The sequence below is a fragment of the Urocitellus parryii genome, chromosome 5 (assembly GCF_045843805.1).
Source record: "Urocitellus parryii isolate mUroPar1 chromosome 5, mUroPar1.hap1, whole genome shotgun sequence".
Taxonomy (NCBI): Eukaryota; Metazoa; Chordata; class Mammalia; order Rodentia; family Sciuridae; genus Urocitellus; species Urocitellus parryii.
The window spans coordinates 156313126-156337426 of record NC_135535.1 but is presented as its reverse complement, the minus strand read 5'-3'; the positions used below and the strand labels follow the sequence as shown (position 1 = coordinate 156337426).

Genomic DNA, 24301 nt, shown 5'->3' with positions numbered 1-24301 from the left:
TCAGCCTGCTGAGTCACAGGTGTTTGCTACAGTGCCCAGCTTAACTCATTCAATTCTGTTCCATGAAATTGACTTTATTATTAACCTTCTTTTACAGTTAAGTAAGAGACACAGAGAGGTTAAGGCGTCCAAGGTCAAAAATCCAGGATTCACACCATGAATTTATGTGTGAATTTAGCTTTATGTGTACAAGGCTCAAAAATTATTAATTACATTCAAAAGTTGTGGAAACTGATATGTTTACTTTCATTATCATTTATAAAATGTTTAGTATATGTATTCTGAGTTGTTGTTTATAGGATGGCCTTTTTAGAGGCCAGGCAGAATCTTTTACAAGCACAATCTCATTTAATGTTCAGCGCTGCCTGTGAGGTAGGCATTATGATTCCCATCTTGTGGATGGAGAAATAGAAGTGATTTACTCAAGAGCATACAGCTCGGGCTGGGGATGTGGCTCAAGCGGTAGCACGCTTGCCTGGGGCCCGGGTTGGATCCTCAGCACCACATACAAACAAAGATGTTGTGTCTGCTGAAAACTAAAAAATAAATATTAAAAAATTCTCTCTCTCTCTCTTTAAAAAAAAAAAAAGAGCTAGTTGATGGAGATTAAGGATCTAAAAGGAACTCCAAAGCTGCAAAGATCCATTGGGGGTGGGGTGGGGCTGGGGTTGTGGCTCATTGTTAGAGTGCTTGCCTAGCATGTGTGAGGCACTGGACTTCATCCTCAGTACCACATAAAGATAAATAAACAAAGTAAAGGCATTGTGTGCATCTAGAATTAAAAGGAGGAGGAGGAGGAGGAGGAGGAGGAGGAGGAGGAGGAGGAGGAGAAGGATCATCCATTAGCAAGAAGAGTGAAGACAGAGTTCAAACTGCACAAATCAGTGTGGCTCATGGCAGCTGGCAATGAAAGCAGGATGCTGAATCAGAATTCTCAAGAAGTGTGTAGTCACTAGGGTTAGAGAATCCACTTGGGGCCTTTTGGAAAGCCTGTACTTTCTGGTGAGTGATAACTTCTGTGGCCTAGGACAGTGTTTCACATCATTGCCATTTTTTTTTTTTCCTGGATCTTATTATTAGTTTTCCCTTTTTAGTTTCTGCCCTCCTTGTGATTTTCTTTTTCCTGGACCTTTGAGCAGAAGGGAGTGGAAATCAATCCTGGTCTCTCCCTTCCTCTTTCTCTACATACTAATCATTTGGGGATTTTTTTTTTTTTCCTTTCTAGTAACTACATTATAAAGCTACAAGAGCTCTTAACACCTTCTACTTGTGGCTTTTAATAAAATGTAAGTGAAACTCAACTTTATCATTCCTTTTTGCTGGCTTACCTTTTTGTCTTTTGAGTATCCATAGCTCCCTGATTTCCACACCCTTCATAAAGAAGGCTTAGTCTTCTTTTCCATATTTTTCTCTAAAAATTTCAGGATAGACATTTTTTGGGGCCTCTTTTTTTTTTTTTAATGGTGTGGAATTTTTGTTTTTTGGTGTTTTTTTTTTTTTTTTTTTTTTTAGAGCTTCCATTGTTTATTTATTTGGTACCAAGGATTGAACCCAGTAGCGCTTAACCACTGAGCCACATCCCCAGCCCATTTTATTTTTTATTTTGAGATAGGGTCTCATTAAGTTGCTTAGCCTTTCACTAAATTGCTGAAGCTGGCCTCAAATTTGCAATCCTCTCGCCTCAGCCTCCCAAGTCACTGGGATTACAAGCATGTGCCACCACACCTAGCTAAGATCTTCCATTTTAAAAATGAAATATGGTTTTGAATAATACAAGAATGTTTACCATGGAGTCTATTCCACATGTGTAATAATTCCCAACCTTTGATGTTTTTTAACTCTAAGATAGTATTTCTCCCATTTTCTACCCATTTTACAGGTGTAAGCTCCTTCTTGTCTGCCCTACCCTCTGCCATCTCCATATCTTTACCCACCAATTTTGACTTCTGACTGGCCACCAGATAATAGTGTCAAAACACAAAACTGCAATAACTTAACTGATCTTATATTTATGTCTTTTATTTATGATTCTAGAATTGGGCAGGCTTCTGAATCATAACATGTTCAAAGAACTTTGGCCAGGGACATGATTAGATAGTACTTACAAATAGTAATTACAGACAGAAAACAGAAGTCAGGTATAGCACTTAATTGGTTGTAGCTTTTACCTTAATCAGTTGTCTGCCTAGGATTGACTAAAGCTTTGCTGCTATAACTAATTGACAGTCAGCCATTTGTTATATGAGTATACTCCTAAGTCAATTAGTTTCATTTAGCATGAATGACTCCATATTGGTTTGGTCTGTGGGGCCCAATAGAGGAACCAATTCAGATCAATGGTCTCTTATAAACTTTATTTAATAACAGTAACTGTCCATTCAACTGATAAGATCTTAGCCTCAATATAGGAACATTATGGAAATTAGTCTGACGTGCAAAGGTTCAAATGCTATGTTTGAATTAGGTTCTTCTGGTCCAAATGCTATGTTTCTTTCTTTCTTTCTTTTTTAATAAAAATAACCCATTCTACATACAAAATATCGAACAGTTTCTGTTCTTCTTAAGTGAGGGGATGAACATGATCAGTAGGAGTTTATTCATCAGGAATGTGCTCATTCTGATAATTTTCTATCATTTATCTAATTTACTTTTCCAGTCATTTTATCTGGTTTGTTATTTTTAAGCTGCTGCTAGACACTAGAGTTGTAATATAAAAACATTATCCTTTAAGCACTACCTTTCTAATTATATTCCTGAAACTTTTATTCATGACTTGCTTGACTGGGCTGGATCTCTGTTACTCCATTACAAAATAAGGGTCCTAAGTGATCTCATAATTTTAAAGCATCTAAAATCAAAGGATGCAGAAGATTTGACTTCTTGTTTTAATCCCGTCATTAAATGGCTTCATGCCTTCAAGCACAGTGTTCAGTATCTGGATCTCAGTCTCCTCCTCTACAAAATAAATGGAAGATGCTAGAACAAGCTTGGAAGATTGTCCAAGGAATGTTAATAGATCCTTTTAGAAAAAAAGAAAAAAAAAAGAGTCTGTGTTCAAGCAAATGCTGAAGTCTAGGTCTAGGAAATGCTGAAGTCAATAGGTTTCTTTTTTTTTTTTAATCTTTATTTATTTATTTGTTTGTTTATTTATTTATTTATTTATATGTGGTGCTGAGAATCGAACCCAGTGCGTCACACATGCTAGGCAAGCAATCTACAACCACAACCCAAGCCTCATTTAGGTTTTTTTTTTTTTTTTTTTTTACTTCAGGATTTCTCAGAAACTTTCCCATGCCAATTCTGCTTCATGACTCACCAAGTGAGACGTAGTACCCGTGTTTCCCAAACTTATTTGATGGTGGGATCCTTTCCCCAGAAGCATCTTTATAATACTAATAATAATTTAAGGATACATTTGGGGAATGTTTTAAAATATGCTCATAGGCCCTTTAATTTCAGCAATACTCTCTATCCTTGGATCAATTTCATGTTGTAGTTATCTTCTAGTTTATGTTCTAATCTTGTGTTGTTCACATAGTGCTATTTCCTTTTTCTCTTTGAGTTAATGCTTTCAATGCTTGGGTACATGGGCTATGCTCATGTATATGACTTGCAACCCAGGTACATGACTTGCAAAACCCAGGTACATGACTTGCAAAAGCACACATGTCATTACTGCTTTGTACAATTGTAACCAGAACGAGCACATTTTGCAGAGAAACATCCATGGAGCAGCCCAGAGGGAGCTCTTTAGGGGAAAGAGATTAGATAAATGAACTTGAGAAGCAATAGCATTAACAGGGCAGATTTCCAAGAAAAATGGGGGAAAAAAAATCCTCATATATTTGACATTTTGATGACTAAATAACACAGTCTTTGTTGTCACAGGACTGCTGTTCCTAACCAAGGCCGTTTAGGACTCAGGGTAACAGAGCTGAGTGGCTCCTTGCAAAAGTCTGTGTTTAACATCTGTCATGCTGAAGATCATTAATGTTCAATTGCATCCTATTGTCTTCATGTTATTCAACTTCATTTCATTGTCATCGTTTCAGCTGGGGATTAATCAACTATTTATGGGAAGATGGGACTTGGAGTCAGGGCAGTCACAATGGGGTTAAGTCTGAGGCAATGACGGGGGAAGCAAGTCACAGTTAAAAGACTTGATTTGTGAGAGCTTGTTGATAATTAAATTAATCCAAAATATCCAAAAATAATGCTGACATATCCATAATGCAAAAGGAAAAATAACTTATCTGGTCTTTCTGAAATATCTAGAATTGATTCTGGATTAGACCTATTTGGAGTCTCTTGAGTCCTCTTAAGAACAAGAAACAAGCTGATATGAGAGAATCAAAATAATAATTTTCCTGTATAAATCATATAATCATTATCAGTAGTGAAAATCAGGGCTTTGTTATTGTTCCTGAGGACTGGTAACATAACTGAACCATTTAAGTTGTATGAAATATTTCAGCCTTATGAGATCAGCAAAAATCTTTCAATAGGAATTATTTTTTAAACCTCACAGATTACTTAGATTTTTGAATTTTGCACTCCTAAGTGCATTATTAGCTTTTTAGGTTTAAATGTCAAATCATTAATAAGTTGTCATCTCCATGTATACCCCACAACCATTTATGAATGGGGAAATGAAGTATAGATAATGAATTAATTTGCTTAGATAACTGAACTCATGCAATGCAATTACATAATTAGAATAATATAAAGCTTTAAATATACACGTTAATATCTTTTGATATAATCAGTGATTTTGCAGAAAACAGCACAGTAAAATTCCAGGTCTACGATATTAGGACTTGCTGATTTGTTCCAATTTATTTAGCAGATAAAACAAAAATGTCAACATATTAGATCACCATTATGCAAAATTGTCACACTTCTCAACAAAGCTAGCCTATACTTGATTTCTGATACATCTATCTCATAATTCCAAGATTAACATCTCCACATAATTTCTAGTAATTTAAAATCTTACTAAGTTTTTGATATGTAAGCTGCTTGCTGATATGGGAAAAGATGGACCAAGCTCTTCCCCCACCCCCCACCTCGTTATTCTTTTGGGGACAGCCAGGCCACTCCAGATGGTGTGTTAGTTAGTGTTGGACATAGCTTTGGAGAAACTTCAACAGACAAGGCAGTAATGTCAGGATTTTGCTGTGCGTCGTCCCCCTCCCCCCTGCAGTTCCCAGGGTAGGAAGGTGCTGAGATGGAAGCCAAGGGACGCCCGCCCACCTGCCACCACCTGTTCCCTCCTTTAGCCGTCGACTATAAATTCTCCTCCCTCAAAGATTCATCCCGCGCTCTCCGACAGCTACTGCTTGCGGTAAAAGCGCTCCTTCCTTAGATCTCTTCCTTCGGAAGAGATTTCATCTTTCTGGAAGCCAGCCTTGGCTTTTCTCAGAGGACTGCAAAGGCCTTCCCCGAACCAGCCACACTAAACTCTGCTGCAAGGTTTCCTTCTGTTTTTCAACTTCACGTTGGGAAAAAATGACTTTTTCTTGAGCCTCTCGATTCCCCCTACAATTGGGTAAGTGATCAGACAGCCTCAGGTCAATCAGCAGAACCGAAGGCCGAGCCCCGCACTCCCCACTGTAGACTGCTTGCACGTGAGTTATTTTGTTTGTGACTTATTTGCTAAGAAGAGCGACGTTAGGGAGCAGCTGAGTAGGCAACTCCACGCACAGGTCCAGAGCCCGCGGCTGAGCTCCACCCCTCCCACCTCGCGGCCGGGGATGAAGTCCTGCAAACCCTGCGGCCCGTCAGCGGGAGCACGCGCCGCGCCCCCGTGCGCGGGCGGTGCCGAGTGCGCGGGCACGTGTGCCGGAGCCGGACGGCTGGAGAGCGCGGCGCGCAGGCGCCTGGCGGCCAACGCGCGCGAGCGCCGTCGCATGCAGGGTCTCAACACAGCCTTCGACCGTCTGCGCAGGGTGGTGCCCCAGTGGGGCCAGGATAAAAAACTGTCCAAGTACGAGACCCTACAGATGGCGCTGAGCTACATAATGGCACTGACCCGCATCCTGGCCGAGGCCGAGCGATTGGGCTCGGAGCGGGACTGGGTCAATCTCCACTGTGAGCACTTCAGCCACGATCACTACCTGCCGTTCGCAGGCGCAAAGCTGCCGGGCGAGAGCGAGCCGTACGGCCCGAGGCTCTTCGGCTTCCAGCCGGAGCCCTTCCAGATGGCCAGTTAGGGCGCGCGGCTCCGCGGGGGTGAAATGCCCAGGGATCCCGCTCTCGCTGCAGACTCCCCTCACATAGCTGCAGTGTCTTTCGGTGGCCAAGGATTCTTCCTATCAAATTAATAAGCTTCCAGGTTACTTTCAATCGTATCATCCCACCTACGGACGCAATCATTTTGTTGCATCTCCCTTTTCTGTATTTTGTAGATTTCATTAATGAATCTTGTGAATTACATTGCTCTGATAATAATGCCCTATCCCCTTTCCTGGACTACTGTGAGGGGAAAACAAGCTTAACAGAAAATAGGATTAGGCTCTACTGCAATTTCAGTCCTCAGAGAAATAATCACCTTAAACTTTGTAAGTTTGTCGGGTTCGGGTGAAGTTACACGATGCATTGCTTGTGTAGGCTCAATACAGCTGCCCTCCCGTCGTGTAAATGCATTTATGCCCAGTGTATCGTGTGTGCATGCGTCAAATAGAATCAGACTTTCGCCTTTTTTGGTAGAGTTCTTGGGCATGGTTGCTCTGTATTTTTTAAACCTGTGTACACATTATTAAATATAGATTTTGTAAAATATAAATAATGGGGTTTGTTTTTCATGCCAAGTACTCTGCTAGTTTCCTAATATGTTGAATGTTTCCCTGAATAAAGATGCTTAATGTTTAAATCTAAATCCCACAAATCAGCAAATGTGCTGTTTCCTAATACTTCGTCAAAATAGTCAAACTGATGAAAGTATAAGTAATTAATTTGAAAGTTTTCTTGTTATCTTGGAAAAACATTTTTGGTGGCATTTAAAAAAATTTAAATCAAAATAATATTTAGCTTTTAAATAACAAGACATGTAGTTCCTCGATCTTATTTTTCTTACTAAGTTAATTACTAAATTCTTTCCAAATACTCAAATATGTTTATTCCTACATGTATGTAAGAATATATAATATGTAGTACATGTACACATATAAATGTAAATACATAAGAATATGTATCTGTATATATGTATATATATTTCTACAATGAACATTGGGAAAAAAGTTGCTTGTAACCAGGTGCAGTGGCACAGACCTGTAATTCTAGCAATTCGGTAGGCTGAGGCAGGAGGATCCTAAATTTGAGGACAGTCTGACCAACTTAGGGAGACCCTGTCCCAAAATAAAAAATAAGCAGGGATAGGGATATAGCTCAGTGATAGAGTGCCCTGGGTTCAATCCCCAGTATCCTCCCCCACCAGCTAAAGAAAAGTTGCTTGTGGAAGTGATTCCTGAGTTACATCCCTAATCCTTCTTATTTTTTAAAAAATTTTGAGACAGAGTCTCACTAAGTTCCTGAGCCTGGCCTTAAGGTTGCAATCCTTCTGCCTCAGATGAATTATGGGGTGCACCACCATATCTGTGATTTTCTTTTAATCAGTGAAAGTTTGAGTGATATAGCCTTCACTACCATTATGGGTAATCAAAATGGGAGCAAAAAAAATTAGGAAAATGAAAATCAAAAAACACTGAGATTTAATCTCACTCTAGTCAGAATGACAGTCATCAAGAATACAAACAATGTCCAGCCAAGCATAGTGGCCCAAGCCTGTAATCCCAGTGACTCAGAAGGGTGAGGCAGAAGGATTGCAAATTTGAGTCTAGTCTTAGAAGTTTAGTGAGAACTTGTCTCAAAATTAAAAAAAAAAATTAATAATTTTAAAAAGAATGGGGGGTGTGACTCAGTGATTAAGCACCCCTAAGTTCAATTCCTAGTACCACCACCAACAACAAATATGAACAATAATAAATTCTGGGGAGGATGTGGAGAAAAAGGAACACTTTTACACCGTTGGTGGGACTGTAAATTAGTACAACTATTATGGAAATCAGTATGAAGATTCCTCAAAAGACTAGGAATGGAACCACCATAAGACCCAGCTATATCACTCCTCAGTATTTATCCTAAAGAACTGGTCATCATACTATAGTGATACATGCATACCATGTATGGAACCAGCCTAAGTATCCATAAATGAAGGAATGAATAAAACTCCATACACAGCCATAAAGAAAGATGTAATTAGGTCATTTGCAGGAAAGTGGATGGAACTTGAAACATTATGTTAAATGAAATAAGCCAAATTCAGGTCAAGGGATGTGTGTGTTTTCTTTCATAGTGAAGCTGGAGAGGAAAAAGGAAAAGAAAGGTGGGATGTTGGGGATCTCATGGAAATGGAAGGAAGATCAGTAAAATAAAGGAAAGGAACCAGGAGGTGGGAGAAAGGAAGAGAAAGGGGAAATACTGGCAAATGATATTGGCCGAATTATATTGTTATATTGAGTATATGTATGAATATGTAACAATACATCTCATTATTATGTACAACTATAATGCACCAATAAAAATGTGGGGGAAAGGAACAAAATAATGCACATAGTATTGTTTGAATTACTTATAAATTTGCTTAACCATTCATTCATTCATAAAGCAACTCTTCATGTAAAGAGTGACTTGTTGGTTAACTCATCACATGCATTTGGGTAAATGTCTTGCTCATAATTAGGAAAAGCAGATCTCTAAGTTACCTGTGCATTTGGAATTTGTCACAAGTCAACAAAAACAATGATATCTTCCAAATCCTTCTATTATAGATTCCAAAACCCAAACTTACAGTCTCCTATTTGCAATCTTCTACAGAATGTTTTCATCAAAATTATTTTCTTAGTTATACCTAGTTATCAAACCCTATTTTGTAGGGCTACGGATGTAGTTTGGTAGTAGCTTACCTAGGATGTGAGGTTCTGGATTCAATTCCTGATATGCAATAAAACAAAACAAAACAAACAAACAAACAAACAAAAAAACCCTATTTTGGTTTGTAATGTGGGAAAGAGACTTTATCTTACAAAATCACATGTGTTTCCCCAGGCATCCACAGGAAGACTGATGGTGAATTTCTTTTTCCATCTGAAATCAGTTAATAGGAACATTCAGGAATTCTTTTACTGCAGATTAAAGGGTAAAATATTTCACCTTCTTTTATCTGGAAGATGCTGTGTAGTACAGCAGAAAAACAACACAGCTCTAGAAGTGACTACCCCAAGATATCTTTCTACTCTGCAGCCTACATTGGAGTTGACAGCAAGACTCAAGGCAATGCCTAAGTCACTACCTGGGCACAACAGTCTACTTGCTTAGACCTAAAAAGCTTCATTGATAACCTTAAGTTTGTGAAGTTTTAGAATTAATAAAATTAGTGCTAAAAATGTATGTTCCTCAGAGAAATTCTCATAAGTATTTTAAGATCTTTAGTCATTTTTTCAGGTAGGGTTCACATCTTCCTCTCTGGACCTTTCCTTTTTATATTTCCTCCTTAAGTGTAGCATCATCTACTCACAGGGAAATGGTTGGTTGCAGTTTTATGTTCACGATTACCAAATATGTTCTTAAATCCCAAATTTTACAACTTGGTTCATATCCAGATGTCTTCTTTACTTCTCTAGTTGAATGGTTAGTAGGCATTTCGAATTAACATGGCCCAAATTCAGACCTCAACAAAACTAGTTCTGGTCCACTATTTCCCATCTCAAAAAATGGTACCTCCATTCATTCAGCTATTCTTTTACTCTCATGCCTTATGAAAGGGAACCATACTTTTCATTATGTCTCTATGGCTTCTAGTATAGGACCTTGTACAGAATAATTATTAAATAAATTTTTATTTTTTTGGCTATAAGTTTAAAAACACTTTCTTTTTAAATATTTATTTTTAGTTGTAGTTGAACACAATACCTTTATTTCACTTATTTATTTTTATGTGGTGCTGAGGATCGAACCCAGGGTCTCACAAGTGCTAGGTGAGCACTCTACCACTGAGCCACAACCCCAGCCCTTAAAAACACTTTCTTAATGAAATAATAAATTTAATTAAAATGATGAGATTCTAATCCCATAGTCTCTTTCCATAGCCTCACTTTCTCAGAAAATAGAAATTTGTCTCTTAAATATTGTAACTTTAGCTGTCTGCTTCTATGTTTTAGAAATTTCTAGAAGCAATTTAGGTCTTACCAAACTCCTAAACTTTCCACCCAATTGTACTGTTTGTTTTGCTGCAAGACACTGAAGGAAAAGTAAGATGATCAAAGTCAATGTTTGATAAAATTCCTTAAGCTGTATTTTGGGAGATTCATTTATGGTTCATGAATAAGGAGCTCAGATAAAGCATATAAAATCTTTTCAGAGTCCAGATTTATGTATTATTATACATCATAGAGTTTAGATTATCTAGCAATCTAAAAGTTGCCTCAGTTATTTTTATACAGTTCACATTTGAAAATTCATTTTATTTCTAGTTTGACAACAGAATGTATTGAAATTCAAAAATATTTTTGTACCTGGGCTCCCTTTTCTCACCAACAAATATTATCAAGCACTTATTCCTTCACATCTTATTCAATACTTTCCTTGCCTTTGGTGAGGCAGCCAAAAAGAACACACAAGCTCTAATCTCTAAACCATTCTGACCAGAACATAAGTGAATCCTTCAATAGTTTAGTATTAGTAATATGTGCTAGAAGACATCCTAAGAGCAGGTATTAAATAATAAAGGAAGACCTGCCCCAGGTAGGGCTTCAGTTTGACCAGCTATTATATAGGAGCTCTCCTTGCATGCCATCTGAAGGTTGAGGTACCAAATCCTAAGGTCAGAATTCTTGAGGGACCATATAAAAGCCAAAGGGACTACCAAGATGGGAACAGCCAGTTAACTTAGTGGCTTTCAATCCCAATTGCTCACTAAAAACACCTCAGGAGTCCTGGATACAGTATCCAAGCCTAGGGCCCCACTCCAAGAATTGACTTAACTTCTCCAGTGTGAGGCCTAAGCACAGATCTTTAAGTGCTCCCCTGGTGATTCTAATGGGCTGCCAAGATTGGAAAAATCACTTAATTAAACTAGATCTATGATTACACTATTAATTTCATTGTTCGAAACTGGTTGTGTTGACTTTCTATTCTTTGTAGATCTTGGGAGGAAATAGGCTATCTTTCTAAACATCCAGTGCAGCCAGTTTCTTAGTTAACGAGGTGGCCTTTTTACTAATAAGGATCTAAAATTTCTGCTAGTTACAGGCTAGATGGGATGTATTTGGGTTGTTCACAGAGATAAAGGATTCAACAATTATGGCTCAGTCCACTCAAATTTTTTCCTTGTTGCAGTGAAAGCGAAGTTTTATTTTGGGGCTGGATTTGACTAAAATATGCTCTCTGCCTAGGAGTCACTGAAGATATTTCTTTTCTATACCTATGGGTAAAGAAATTTCAAAGTCCACATAAAACCATAAATACTGACCTGTCTTCTCACATGTATTCCTCTTCCCTTCTTTGGTCTTAAATATACTATGGAACAGAAACTTTAACAAGAATTTAATTGAATTAACTTAGGACTTTGGGATTACCATTTCAAACTGATAGTGTCTCCTCAAATGCCCCCAAATGACTTCCAATAGCAGAGAATGCAAAACCAGAGACCAAAAGATATGCTCATTTTGGAGGGTCTTTATTTACCTGTTATCCTAAAGTCAATCAATTTCAGTGTAAAGTCGCTGACAGGCTGGCAGAAAACATTTCTAGGATTTGGAACAATATTATGGAGTAGTTCTGAGTGAGGAGAAAGAACTTACCCATCTCTTATACTAAGTATACTTGTTTACGTTCAATTTTTTTATATATATATATATATTATGAAATTCTAACATATTAAAAACTTTTCTGATCGGAGAGACTGTCTCTCTCAGGGCTAGGCAATGCTAAGAGACAGAAAGGGCTCAAGATGTGCCTTTGATACGGACAGACTAACCAATACAGAACCAAACCTTTCCATCTGCTACTATTGTATTGCCTTAATTATCTGAGGGCCAGGTACTGGGCATCTAGGGACCTATCCTATAGCTTAGAGTCCTAAACAATTATTCAAACTATTCAGTCCAGCCTTGACTTGCCTTTCTCGCAGAAACTCCAGTAAAGACCACGTGGGGCTGGCGATGTCACTTAGTGGTAGAGCACTTGCTCAGCAAGCCAAAGGTCCTGGGTTAACCCCCAACATCATTAAAAAAAAAAAAAAAGGCTATGTGGTATAATAAATTTTGTTTTCCTCAGCCTCTCCTGTATCGCCTTTCCCCCCGTAATTATTTTTTAATTTGTTCTAATTAGTTATGCATGACAGTAGAATGCATTCTGACATCTCATACATAAATGGAGTATAACTTCTCATTCTTCTGGTTGTACATGTTCTGGAGTTACACGGGTCGTGTAATCATCGGGTAATTCCTGTGCCTCCCTTTGTGGCCACACCTGGCTGACAATCTGATGACAGAACAAAGAACCCTAAGTAGAAGACTAAAAACAAACCACCCAACAATTAATTGAGAATAAATAAAATTTTATTTAATGAATAAAGAAACAGTCCATCACATCCTCTAAATTGTCTTTAAAAACATCAAGATTAAATTAAATATGATTTTTGATTTTTAATTTTTCTCCTAATTGCAACATTTCCTAAGACGACACAACCCCAGCAAATCTTCAAGAAAGCATGGTGAGGGGAAGCAACAGGTGTCACAGAAATGACGTGGTCTACCAGAATACAGTACCATATACCTTCTGAGGAAGGTCACGACTTGTGCTCACAAACATGTTGGCTTCAATGATCGCTGATTTTTCAGTTCCACAGAATGTCATAACATGCGTGATGCAGAGGAATAAGAATAAAAGCCTAGGTTGATTCATTACTAGTAACAGTGGCGAAATATACAGCTTACATAATCCACACCTTTCAAAATTGCTACCAGAGTTGCTTTTCCATTAAGAATTCAATAACCAAAAAAGTACTTTAGAAAATAAGTTGACTCAAGCTTCCTAGGAAGGAAGCATACCATATTTCTGAGCCTTGGAGGGCCTGGTGTGTCTTCAAGGGGAAAGAACTTATGCGAGGAGAGAAAGCAAAAGTGGTAAGAGCTGTCACTGATTCTGATTGAATTAAGTCGGCTGTGGGTGCTACAAGGCTCCTCACTTGAAATGTGTATTTGTGTGCGGGTGTGCATGCACACGCATGCCATTTGTCAGTTTTTATGGGTTTGTATTAATATAGCTGAGAATGCAAAAAGCAGAGACCAAAAGGTATGCTCATTTTTTGTTTTTCTAAAGTCAGTTCGTTTCAGAATTAAGTCACTGACAGGCTGGCATGGAACGTTAGCATGAAGGTTAGGATTTGGAACAGTATTATGGAGTAGTCCTGTGCTGCTTAAACCAGAAGGGACTGTGGTATCTCCTTCACTATAGCTCTGCCTGTGGAATCACCATTTCTACTTGTTTCAGTCACAGAAGCAGGAGTGGGCATTCTTCTAGGCCATTCTGCCTAGCTCAAATAAATTCTCCTGGAAGTCGGGCACGGTAACACACGGTGCAATCCCAATGTAATCTGTGGAGGCTGAGGCAGGAAGATCACAAGTTCAAAGCCAGCCTCAGCAACTTAGTGAGGCCTTGAGCAACTTAGTGAGACCCTGTCTCAAAATAAAAAATAAAAAGGGCTGGGGAGGTGGCTCAGAGATTAAGTACCCCTGGGTTCAAGGTTCAATCCCTGGTGTACACACACACACACACACACACACACACACACAAAATCTCCTAGAATCTGTTTGCAAAAAGCAAATAGGATTTTTCTTAAATTCATTTGATCTGCCTCCAGATTTATTTCTTTATTTTGTTGCTGGAGATTGAACCCAGGGCCTTGAGCATGCTAAGCATAGGCTCTATCACTGAGCCACTACCTCAGCACCTATTTTTAAAATTTATTATTATTATTTTAATTTTTATACTACATACCACCTTGGAAGAAGAAAGTCTACAATTTTGTGTTACTCTTCTAAGGAAAAGCAAAGTTGTTGAGGGGCGGGCAGGAAAGAAATGTGAATTTTAAAAACAGATCAACTATATTTTGTGTTACTCTTCTAAGGAAAAGCAAAGTTGTTGAGGGGCGGGCAGGAAAGAAATGTGAATTTTAAAAACAGATCAACTATATACTTTGGATTTTTTTTTGTTTGTTTGTTTTGACAGGATCTCACTAAATTGCCCAGCCTGGCCTCAAACTTGAGATCCTCCTCCCTCAGCCTGGGATTACAGGTGCACTCTAATTAGCCTGGCTGAGAAAGATATTTTTAACATTTTCCTTGGAATAAAAAAACCTGCTACCACAAGGTAGGGTGGCACACACCTGTAATCCCAGTGGTTTGGGAGGCAGAGGCAGGAGGATTTAGAGTTCAAAGCCAGCCTCTGCAAAATCGAGGCACTAAGCAACTCAGTGAGACCCTGTCTCTAAATAAAATACAAAATAGGGCTGGGGTTGTGGCTCAGTGGTAGAGTGCTTTCCTAACACACATGAGGCACTAGGTTCTAATCCTCAGCATGACATAAAGATAAAATAAAGATATTATGTCCACCTACAACTAAAAAATGAATGTTTTAAAAAAATAGGACTGGGGATGAGGTTCAGTGAAGGGACACCCTACCAACCAAACAAAAACAAAAACAAAAAAACCCCCTGGTACCCTTTTTTATTGGAGGGTCTCTAAAGTAAACCCTTTATAAGTTTTTATTTATCCTGCCTGCCATCCTGGGAAAGACTCAAGTGTTTGGCTTACCTTACAGTTAAAGAAACAGAGACCCAAAGTTATAGTAAAATTAGGGAATGGATCTGAATTCATTTGAATTATGAAAGTTCCCCTTAAAATTCACCTAAGAATCCTTAGAAATAAGGAGCTCCTATTATGCAAATTTTTATCTCTACAGGGAAGAAATGAAGGGAGAATCTTTGATCAAAGATTTCTCTTTGGGCTGGGGATGTGGCTCAAGCGGTAGCGCGCTCGCCTCGCATGCGTGCGGCCCGGGTTCGATCCTCAGCACCACATACCAACAAAGATGTTGTGTCCGCCGAGAACTAAATAAAATAAATATTAAAAAAAAAAAATTAAAAAAAAAAAAGATTTCTCTTTGATGAAAGATTGATCAAGTTTGAAAAAAAAATAAGTGAAAATTAAGCAGAAAGAAGGATAAAGGATAAGGTATTTCTGAAGCCAAAATGCTGAAAGGATAAAACTTGATTTACCAATGTGTTAAAAAATACCATTGCATTTGAAGTTTTTTCATTTGAATACTTTCAGGATTTTTACTCTCCTTAAAATATACAGCAAAACCTCCCATACCGTGTACACATACACATTCAGTGATCTTTTGTAGTGACTACTTAGCCAATGTGAATACTTAGTTCACCGGATTCTTACATCCTAATTGTGGCAAAATTACCAGAATCTGTCTTTTGTTTCCAGATAACTCATTGAATCTCTGTAGAAACATCAAGTTCTTTGAAATTTTCTGAATATTGAGAAATTGGCTTTTATCATTCTAATCCTCATAACATTATCTTCAAATATGAAGACAATGTAGGTTTGTTGTAGCTATCAAAACACTTTTTATCGTAATACCACTATACTCATGTCTCCATTTCCAGTCTAAACTGGTCAAACTATCCCCATCTTTAAATCCCATTTTTTTGTGTTTCTGTTTCAATTAGGAAGCATTTAAGAATGAATGTTTATCTTAGAGAATTGAGTCACATTCTATGAGATGTCTTCTTCATGTGCATAATATTTTAGACCAAAACAAAGTATCTTTCTTTTACTGTAGAGTTATGTTAGAGGTTATAACTCATGTAGTAATTTATATATTTTGATAGGGATAATTAAGAAAAAAAATCACTTTTGTGCCAAATAAATTTGTACACTCAAAAATTGGTTTAGTTATTGTTGAAAAGTAATCTGTAAACTGGAACTCTTTCCTCCATTTTAAAGAAAAATGTCCATTCATTTTAGCCTTAATATATTTATCATTCAATAATATTGAGGTATTTTAATTTTTCTTATTAGGGAAACATTTTCTATGTTAAAGTCTTCTAGCAAATTAGTGTTTATATGCCTCTTACACAGCAGGCTTTTTTTTTTTTTTTTTTTTTTTTTTTTTTTTTTTTTTTTTTTTTTTTTGCTTACTCTGGGCAGTTATGGCACAATTCTCAGAGGATTGGAAAGTGTGGTCTTTCTCTATTTCTTGCAATTTCAAGGCTATTGCTCTTTGGAGTTTGAAGTGGCTATTATTTACACATTAAAAAAAAAAGCAGCTTGTTCATGGTTCTGTAATACTAAGTGTGCTAACTAATATAATTAGACAGAAATAAGAGGTGCACATTTTTTTAACCAATATGCATTTTTTTTGCACTACACAGATTTTTTAAAAAACACGATATTAGCAACTTTTAAAGTATACTGATGACTATTGCTTTGTCAAAGTTTAGAAAATGCTTGGCATTCTTCAAGCAGTGCCTCAGTAATTAACTCTTTAAATATTAATCCACTTAAAGCAAGAAAAGGCCATTAGTGGTGGGAATTACTTCAACAAGCTCTATCAAAATCTAGGTAACGGTTCATCTTACTGGTAAGGCACATTGATTTTCAGCTCAATCATTCTTGGAAATACTTTGAAAGTTCCGCTTACCCAAGTACCCTGCAAGGGACCTTTAAAAAAAGGCCATTAGGACTATATTTACTTATGCTATTTCTCCTGGCAGCTTTGTTTGCCACCAACTTATAAAAAGCCCATATGTAAACAGATTTAAGATCCCAGCTTGGGAGATAATTTGGGAGGGATGTGTGGGAAAAGGGGAGATGGGAAGAGATTGTCATTAGCAAGAACAATTTAGGATCTGACTTTGTTTCCTATCTCTCCCCTTACAGCCTGATTCTTTAAAAGCTCTACCAGCAATTCTATTAATTTCTATTAAAAGTTCATGGGAGTGAGAAAATAACTGCTTCAAAAAATGCAGCACCTATGTCAAGTAAAAGGCTCTCAAGCATTCCAGAACCTATTCCGTTGGATGGCCTTTTTTTCCAAACATCAGACCTAGCTAGATGCATGGAGCTGGACTTAGGTCATCGTGGAGCAGCAAACACGCTGGCAGACTTTGGGAAGGAGTGAGGAGATGGTTATAGCAGCAGATATTATAGAATGAGAGGTACAGGGGCCCTGAGGAGGAAAACACAGAATGGGGGCTAGATGCAGAAAGGAGCATGAACACTCTTTAGCTTTGACACATCACAGACACTAAAAAGAAGGAAAAAGTCTCTTTTCTCTTACTGGCCACTTTGCCTGGATCTCAGTGCTTGGGTCCATAAACCAAATCTATTATTATAGATTCAGTCATGTCATTATAATTCAGTCATGAATGGACTTTTCTGGATTCACTTGGAAATCTAGCACTGGGTGATATTTATGTAGGGAAATATGAGTTTTGAACAACCAAATTACAAGTAAATTAATTATTTGAGGATTATCTAAATGGAACTGTCCTTACAAAAGTTGGCTTTTTTTTTTTTTTTTGTATTGGGGACTGAACTCAGGGGCGCTTGGCCACATCCCCAGCCCTATTTTGTATTTTATTTAGAGACAGGATCTCACTTAGTTTAAGCTAGCTCTTTGAACTTGCAATTTTCTTGTCTCAGCCTTGAGAGCCACAGAGATTACAGGAGTGCACGACCACACCTGGCCAAGAGTTGACTTTTGACTTCTCTGGGAATGGAATGTGTCATCCAGAGCCCTAGGTTAACCTACTACTTGTCTCTTGACTATTTTCATTTCTTCCTGGATGCCTACAAAAGTTAAGTGAAGGATAAAAAGAGAAGGATGCATTTAAACCAATTTCACTGTTTGGAATTCTGATTCTTTTTCTATTTCCCTTTGATTCCCATTTCCATGACTAACCAAGGAATAAAGAGCTCTTCAGTTGCTTGCAGAGAAAGGTGCATATGGAATTGTGTGGCATTTTGAAACAAATGGCTAGGTGAAATTGCCCCAACTTTCCCCTTTTCCCTGGCCTAATTTTGAGCTTCCTCTGGGGGCTTCATGTATGCTACATGTCTAATATCAGGGTCTAATATGATGAACTTTTTTTGGAGGGGAGGTACCAGGAACTAAATCCAGGGGGCCTTAACCACTGAGCCATTTCCCCAGCCCTTTTTATATTTTATTTAGAGTCAGGGTCTTGCTGAGTTGCTAAGTTGCTGAGGCTGGCTTCGAACTCTAGATCCTCCTGCCTCAGCCTCCCAAGCTGTTAGGATTCCAGGCATGCAGTTCCATACCCAACATATGTACTTATTTCTATGTTCCAGGGACACACTGCATGTGCAACCAGGGCACAGTATATTCTGCACGAATATCAATCCTACAACTTTATGCTATCTCTATTTCTTTGGATGTTTCTGAGACTAATTCCTGGGAATAAGATGATGCTCCTCAACCTTGACTGCTCATTGGAATCAACTGGGAAGCTTTATAAACTAAGATTGTGTCACAACCCCAGAGCTTATGACTTAATAAATTGGAGTGTGGGGAATTTTTAAAAGCACAACAGGAGATTCTAATTGTGCAGCCATGGTTAAAATCACTGCATATACTCAATCACTATATGTAGAAACATACTGACTTTCATTGAATTTTAAATTTGATTTAGGTCAATCAACATTTATTGAGTGCCTACTCCATATAAGGCACAAAGGCAAACATCTGACACAGTCCATATCAATGAGTAACTAAAATCTAGCACAAGCAAACAAAAGTGGGCTAGGGTCAGGGGAGAGAGCAGCAGGTGTCTAGAGTCTATGTTCTGTAGAAAACACTGTAGAAAGTAATCTCTTCCTCCAGACCCATGAAATTCACTACAAATTTTCAAAGATATTATTCTGTTTGATTGGGGCATGGGGAATCAGAAAATATTTCACAGAGGAAGTGGCATTTGAGATGAACTTTATGGAACAGGTAGTATTTCCAGAGGTGGAGACAGCCTCCAGGTAAAGGTCGGAGAGAGGCATGTGGATGGAAGGCAAAGTCTTGTGTGGTGTTTCCACTGTGCTGGGTGTTTTTTCTGGTGATGGGGTAAGCTTGAATACCCCGAGACAGAACAGCTGGTACCTACCTGAGTTGGCTCCAAGTAGCCATTGGGGATTTGAAAATTAGGGAATAATGTCAGTAGAGAAGGACTTTGGGGAGAATGAGGTGATGTTGGGGTCTGGGTTGGATTTGAGTAGGAAGAAGCCACAGTATTAGAGCCAAGAAGACCACTTAGAAGTCTTTTATGGTTGAAGTTAGAAATATTGAGGGAAATTAAGATAGTAATGAAAGTTGGAACTGGGTGACTGTAGGGGAATGGAAAGGAAAGCCTGAAAATAAGAGGAATAATAAATTAGGATGAATAGAATTTCTTGATTGGAAAAAGTAAGAAAAAAAACTTGAATGTTTCTTATTCTGATTGTGAGGAACGTGATGGTGCCATTACTAGAAATCATTGTTTGGTTGAGGAATGGTTTATGAAAGGGAAGATAATGAATCTGATTTTGGTTATGTTGGAACTAAAATTTCTTATTCAAATGACTCTCATTGTCATTGAATTCTAATAGAATTATGAAAGCAGGGCACTGATGTATTTAGCACAGTGGTTCTCAACAAAAGGGAAGCCGGTTGGGGTTGCTACAGCACCTAGGGTAGAAGCTAGGGATGCTGCTAAGTATCCTCCAATCCATAGTCAGTCCTCCTCCACAACGAATTATCAGACTCCCAAGGTCAATACTACCCAGGTTGAGAAACCCTAATTTAATATAATTCAATAGCTCAAATTTCAGGAATTTTTAGGTTTGTTATATTTTGAGTGAGGCAGCGCCACCTAGTGGCCAATCACAATACTTATCCTAGATCTCTGTTGAACACAATCAAAGAGGACTGATAAAAAAATAATTCAGAAAGCTAAGACATATAGAGTTGAGTACCCGCCCCCCCCCATGGGAGAATGTCTAGGGCTTACAAATGTGTATGCAATAGGGACATCAGGTGTGCAATCTAGAAACAATCTCTGAGTCAGAAAGTACTTCTTGGTTATGAGATTTCATAATAGAAGCCAATACAGAAATATTTTATGGGATATCCAAGATGCATTCTATTCCATTAAAGTTGCCTATATTTTACTACTGTTACTGCATAAATAAAAAAGGAAACAAAAACCTAATAATTCTGCTGAACATAGTTGACTGAAATCTTCATTTCTTACAGATGCAGATTATGGCATTTTTAAAATAGAAATCAAGACTGAAAAATAGAGATTTAAAAAGTTATGAAAAAATAGAATGAAGAGAACTAGAAACTTTTGTTTGCTAAAGAATAGATGTTTGCCTCAGGAAACATCCATTCTACATGCCTTAAACATTGGCCCTCCTACTAAATCGCAGGGTCTCTGAGGGCAAGACTGTGTCTTATTCATATGTTTGCATCTCCCACAGTATCTACCATGGTATCTTATATAGAGTAGACACACAAAGGATTTTTTTGAGTGAATGAATTTATTTTTATTCTGGAAATTTCTTGCCTTGGAGCAAAGAAAGTTTCAAGCCTTTCTAAGCAATTACTATCTCTAACTCAATTAAATAAGATGCCCGAAGAGGGGGCCTGACATAGAGAACACCAGAGATTTGAGCAAAGGGAATCAGTGGAAAATGTGCTGTGATGACCACTCTTTGGGCAGTTTTTGGACTGCTGTAGATTGTAGACTCCTGTGTCTAACAGATTTACTCATCCAGCAAGTATTTGTTGCGTGTCTACTTTGTGCTATGTTCTTTTCTAGGCACTAGGGATATCACTGGGATCTTAAGTCTAAAAATTCCTTAAATTGGGAGGCAAATTTTGAATAGGTGGATTAGAATAAAGATGCAAATTCCCCTTTCCCTCCACTTTTCTGGTTAGTGTAATATTTTCTATGTAGAAAATGCCATTTGATCAACGATCTCAAAGCAGCTCACAGCTATTAAAGATCTCTCGTTCCACAATCACGTCTTGGCTACTGTAAATGGAAAGCCAGCATTCTCCCATCACTTCTCTTCTTGTCTGCATCTCTTCCTTCCCTATTACCTTAGACACTTCCAGACTTTTGGGAGGGAGTAAGTACATACTGAGTGCTATTTTACAAGCAAATGATGAAGATGATTCTTGCACATTTTGCAAGTGGCAACTAAAGCTTGTAGTTTTTAAAGTGACCCCACAGAAGACTTTTTCCCCCTTGATTGGTTTATTAACAGCTTTTTAGTTTCAGAGTCTAGAGATGCAAAGTCAGAAAGAAGAAAAATCAATCACCATTTCAAACCAAATGGTGCAGACAGGCTGGTGGGTTCCTATTTTGGCCACAGAATAAATAAATGCACAGTGCAACACTGAGTGTTCAGGTGAATTTTTTTCATGTCTCAAGCACCTTTTGGCACCTTATTATATGGCTCATGTACACCCAGGATATGCAAATCAAAAGTGTTTCACCACATGTGAGATTTGTATGATATGATCTCCTAATGCTAAGTGATTTAATGAGTTCATCAAAACTACTGCTATGAATGTAACTAATGAAAGGTGACAGCAACTTCCCCAGTTTTTTGATTGCTGGATGAATTAGTTATATTCTAAGGTCACTACTGTGTAACTCCTCTCAGCCCAGGCATATGGCCCCTAATTTCTCCTAGTAGGACCTAAACATTCCTAACATAATGGGGACAGGGAGCATGCTAGCCTTTCCCCAAAGTAGTAGATGGCTGCAGTATGACATCTTTGGTTCATCTCTATTGCTCACTTTTTTGTTGGAATCTTTAAAAGGCACAGCCCCACAGCTCCCGCGACCTCCTCATCTGAGACTACAAGAGTCCCCAGCCAACTTATTCAAAGCACTTCTTACCACAAGTCCAACAGCATGGGTACTCACTCAAATCCTGATGCTTAGAAACTGCTGTGACTGGCCCTTACTTCCCCCTCCACAGTCTGCCCCCTTACACAGCAGGCACCCAGACATCCTTAAAGTTCATCACTTTCCACTACACTCCGAGAAGAGCGTGAATACACCATTGTGCTTTCCATGGAGGAAAAGGCAGAAAAAATGTCAAGTCCTTTACTGGTGAGAGATCCGTAGCGACTGCCACTGGGCCGGATAGACATGGGTGCTGGGATCTGCTGGTGCCACTGAGCTGGAAAATGGAGCAAATAATGTGTTATTATCAAGGGCATACAGTCTGGCAGGTACCCCACAGAGGTACGTTCTGTCCTCACTCCAATGCTCCCTTTGAATTCTTGGTAAAGCATTTAAGGATATCTAGATCTGAATGATCTTATTTGTAAAAGAGAGCAATAAAACATTCCCTGCCATGAACAGGGAAATTGATCTGGTGATCTCTTAAGGCTCTAATTCTACAACCTGTGATTCTCACTCAGTAAGAGGTTAGAATTCCTGTAAGAAGGAAGAGTGGTTGACTACGGTGATTTCTCAAAATTATCCCCTCTCACTGACAAGCGTGGGGTCTGCTGGCGACTGTGTACAGGGGATTGTAGGCTCACAGAGGAGGGCACCTCATGAGGTTGAGGCAAGAAACTGTGGCCATAGAAGCCAAAAGATGGGTTCAACCCTGTGGGAAGTACCCATCCTACACCCTAACCACCCTAAACAGCCATTACCTATCTACCCACCCAGAACCCTAATCAGGTTCAATGAGTTAAAGCAAGAAGACTAAAAAGTAGCTTATATGCAATCAAGCATGGTTCATGGACAAAAGAGAATTGATTTGAGTTTCCATATTCACCAGGTGCTATTCAAAGGAGATCTTGTTTTTAGCAGACTCCATCCTTAGGCTTGAACATGACCTGAATAAAATACCTATCCCCACTGTGCAGTCTCTGCTATTATCTCTGATTCAGAAATTACCAAGTGCTGGGTACAGTGATGCATGCCTGTATTCCCAGCAACTCAGGAGGCTGAGGCAGGAGGATTGCAAGTTCAAGACCATCCTCAGCAAATAAGTGAGACCCTGTCTTGAAATAAAAAAGGGCTGGGGATGGGCTGGGGTTGTAGCTCAGTGGTAGAGCACTTGCCTAGCATGTGTGAGGCACTGGGTTCAATTCTCAGCGTCACATAAAAATAAAGGTATTGTGTTCATCTACAACTGAAAAAAAAAATTTTTTTTAAAAAGAAAAAAGCTAGGGATGAGGCTCAGTGGTCAAGTGGCCTTGAGTTCAATCCCTAGTACCAAAAAGAAAAAAAATTACCAAGCAATCTCCTGATAGGTTTCTGGGTACCTTGATATGGAAAAGGGGGTATACTAGGTGGGGAACACTGGGGTTCTGGGTCTTAGGAAGCTGTGCTCCTGTTTAGCATTCTGATTTATAAATTGGTCCTTTGTTGATTTCATTATCTGTAATCAGTTTTTCAGTCTTAAGTTCCTCTGAGTGGAGAGAATCAAATTTGTAAAGCCATAACACTGAAGGCAAAACTTACAGCAATTCCACTTTAAGAGCATCTCTTATCCTTACCCTGATAACTCTGGCATCTTAACTGGACAGTAATTCCTAATTTTAGGATTTATTTCTGGTGCTGAGGATTGAACTCAGGGCCTTAGACATACCAGGCATGTACTCTACCACTGAGCTACACCCCAGCAGCACTTGAGATGAGAGTGGAGCCTTACTATTCCATTTCTTAGAAGTGTGGTGGTGGTGGTAGAGGAGGAGGTGATAGTGAAATTATTCTAGTCTAAGGCCTCCATCATCTTTCCCACCCCAGATCCCAACAGACCCAACAGCACCTCCTATTGTTAGTGCCGTGAAGGACAGGAAAGAGGCTAGCTGGGAACTCAGCCACTGGAGGGCAGTGTTGATTTAAGTCATCCATTTCAGGGTTTACCAGTTGGAGGCCTATTGCCTTCAGACCTGGAGGAAACGCCTAGACCAAGAAACCTATCATTGGCATCTTTCTCCTTGGACGTTTTTAGCTTCCTTCACAATTGATTTTCTTTCCCCTTTCCTTTTTTTTTTTTGATGAGATGAGGGGCAAGTACCGGGTATTGAACTCAGGGGCACTCGACCACTGAGCCCCATCCCCAGCCCTATTTTGTATTTTATTTAGAGACAGGCTCTCACTGAGTTGCTCAATGCCTTGCTTTTGCTGAGACTGGCT

At 38.7% G+C, this 24301-nt stretch overlaps 2 protein-coding genes across 2 annotated transcripts in view; one reads left to right on the top strand and one right to left on the bottom strand.

The window, feature by feature from the left end:
- Positions 1 to 5753: 5753 nt before the first annotated feature.
- On the top strand, positions 5754 to 6212 carry Atoh7 (atonal bHLH transcription factor 7). Its single transcript, XM_026394614.2, has one exon. It carries the CDS (start codon positions 5754 to 5756, stop codon positions 6210 to 6212), a length of 459 nt encoding a protein of 152 aa, XP_026250399.2.
- Positions 6213 to 12754: 6542 nt separating this feature from the next.
- Positions 12755 to 24301, bottom strand: part of Mypn (myopalladin) — a 98833-nt gene continuing 87286 nt past the window's right edge. The window contains exon 21 of the mRNA XM_026394643.2: positions 12755 to 22322. Coding sequence (XP_026250428.1) covers positions 22153 to 22322 — 170 coding nt within the window. The 3' untranslated portion in view covers positions 12755 to 22152. The remainder of the gene's footprint in view (positions 22323 to 24301) is intronic.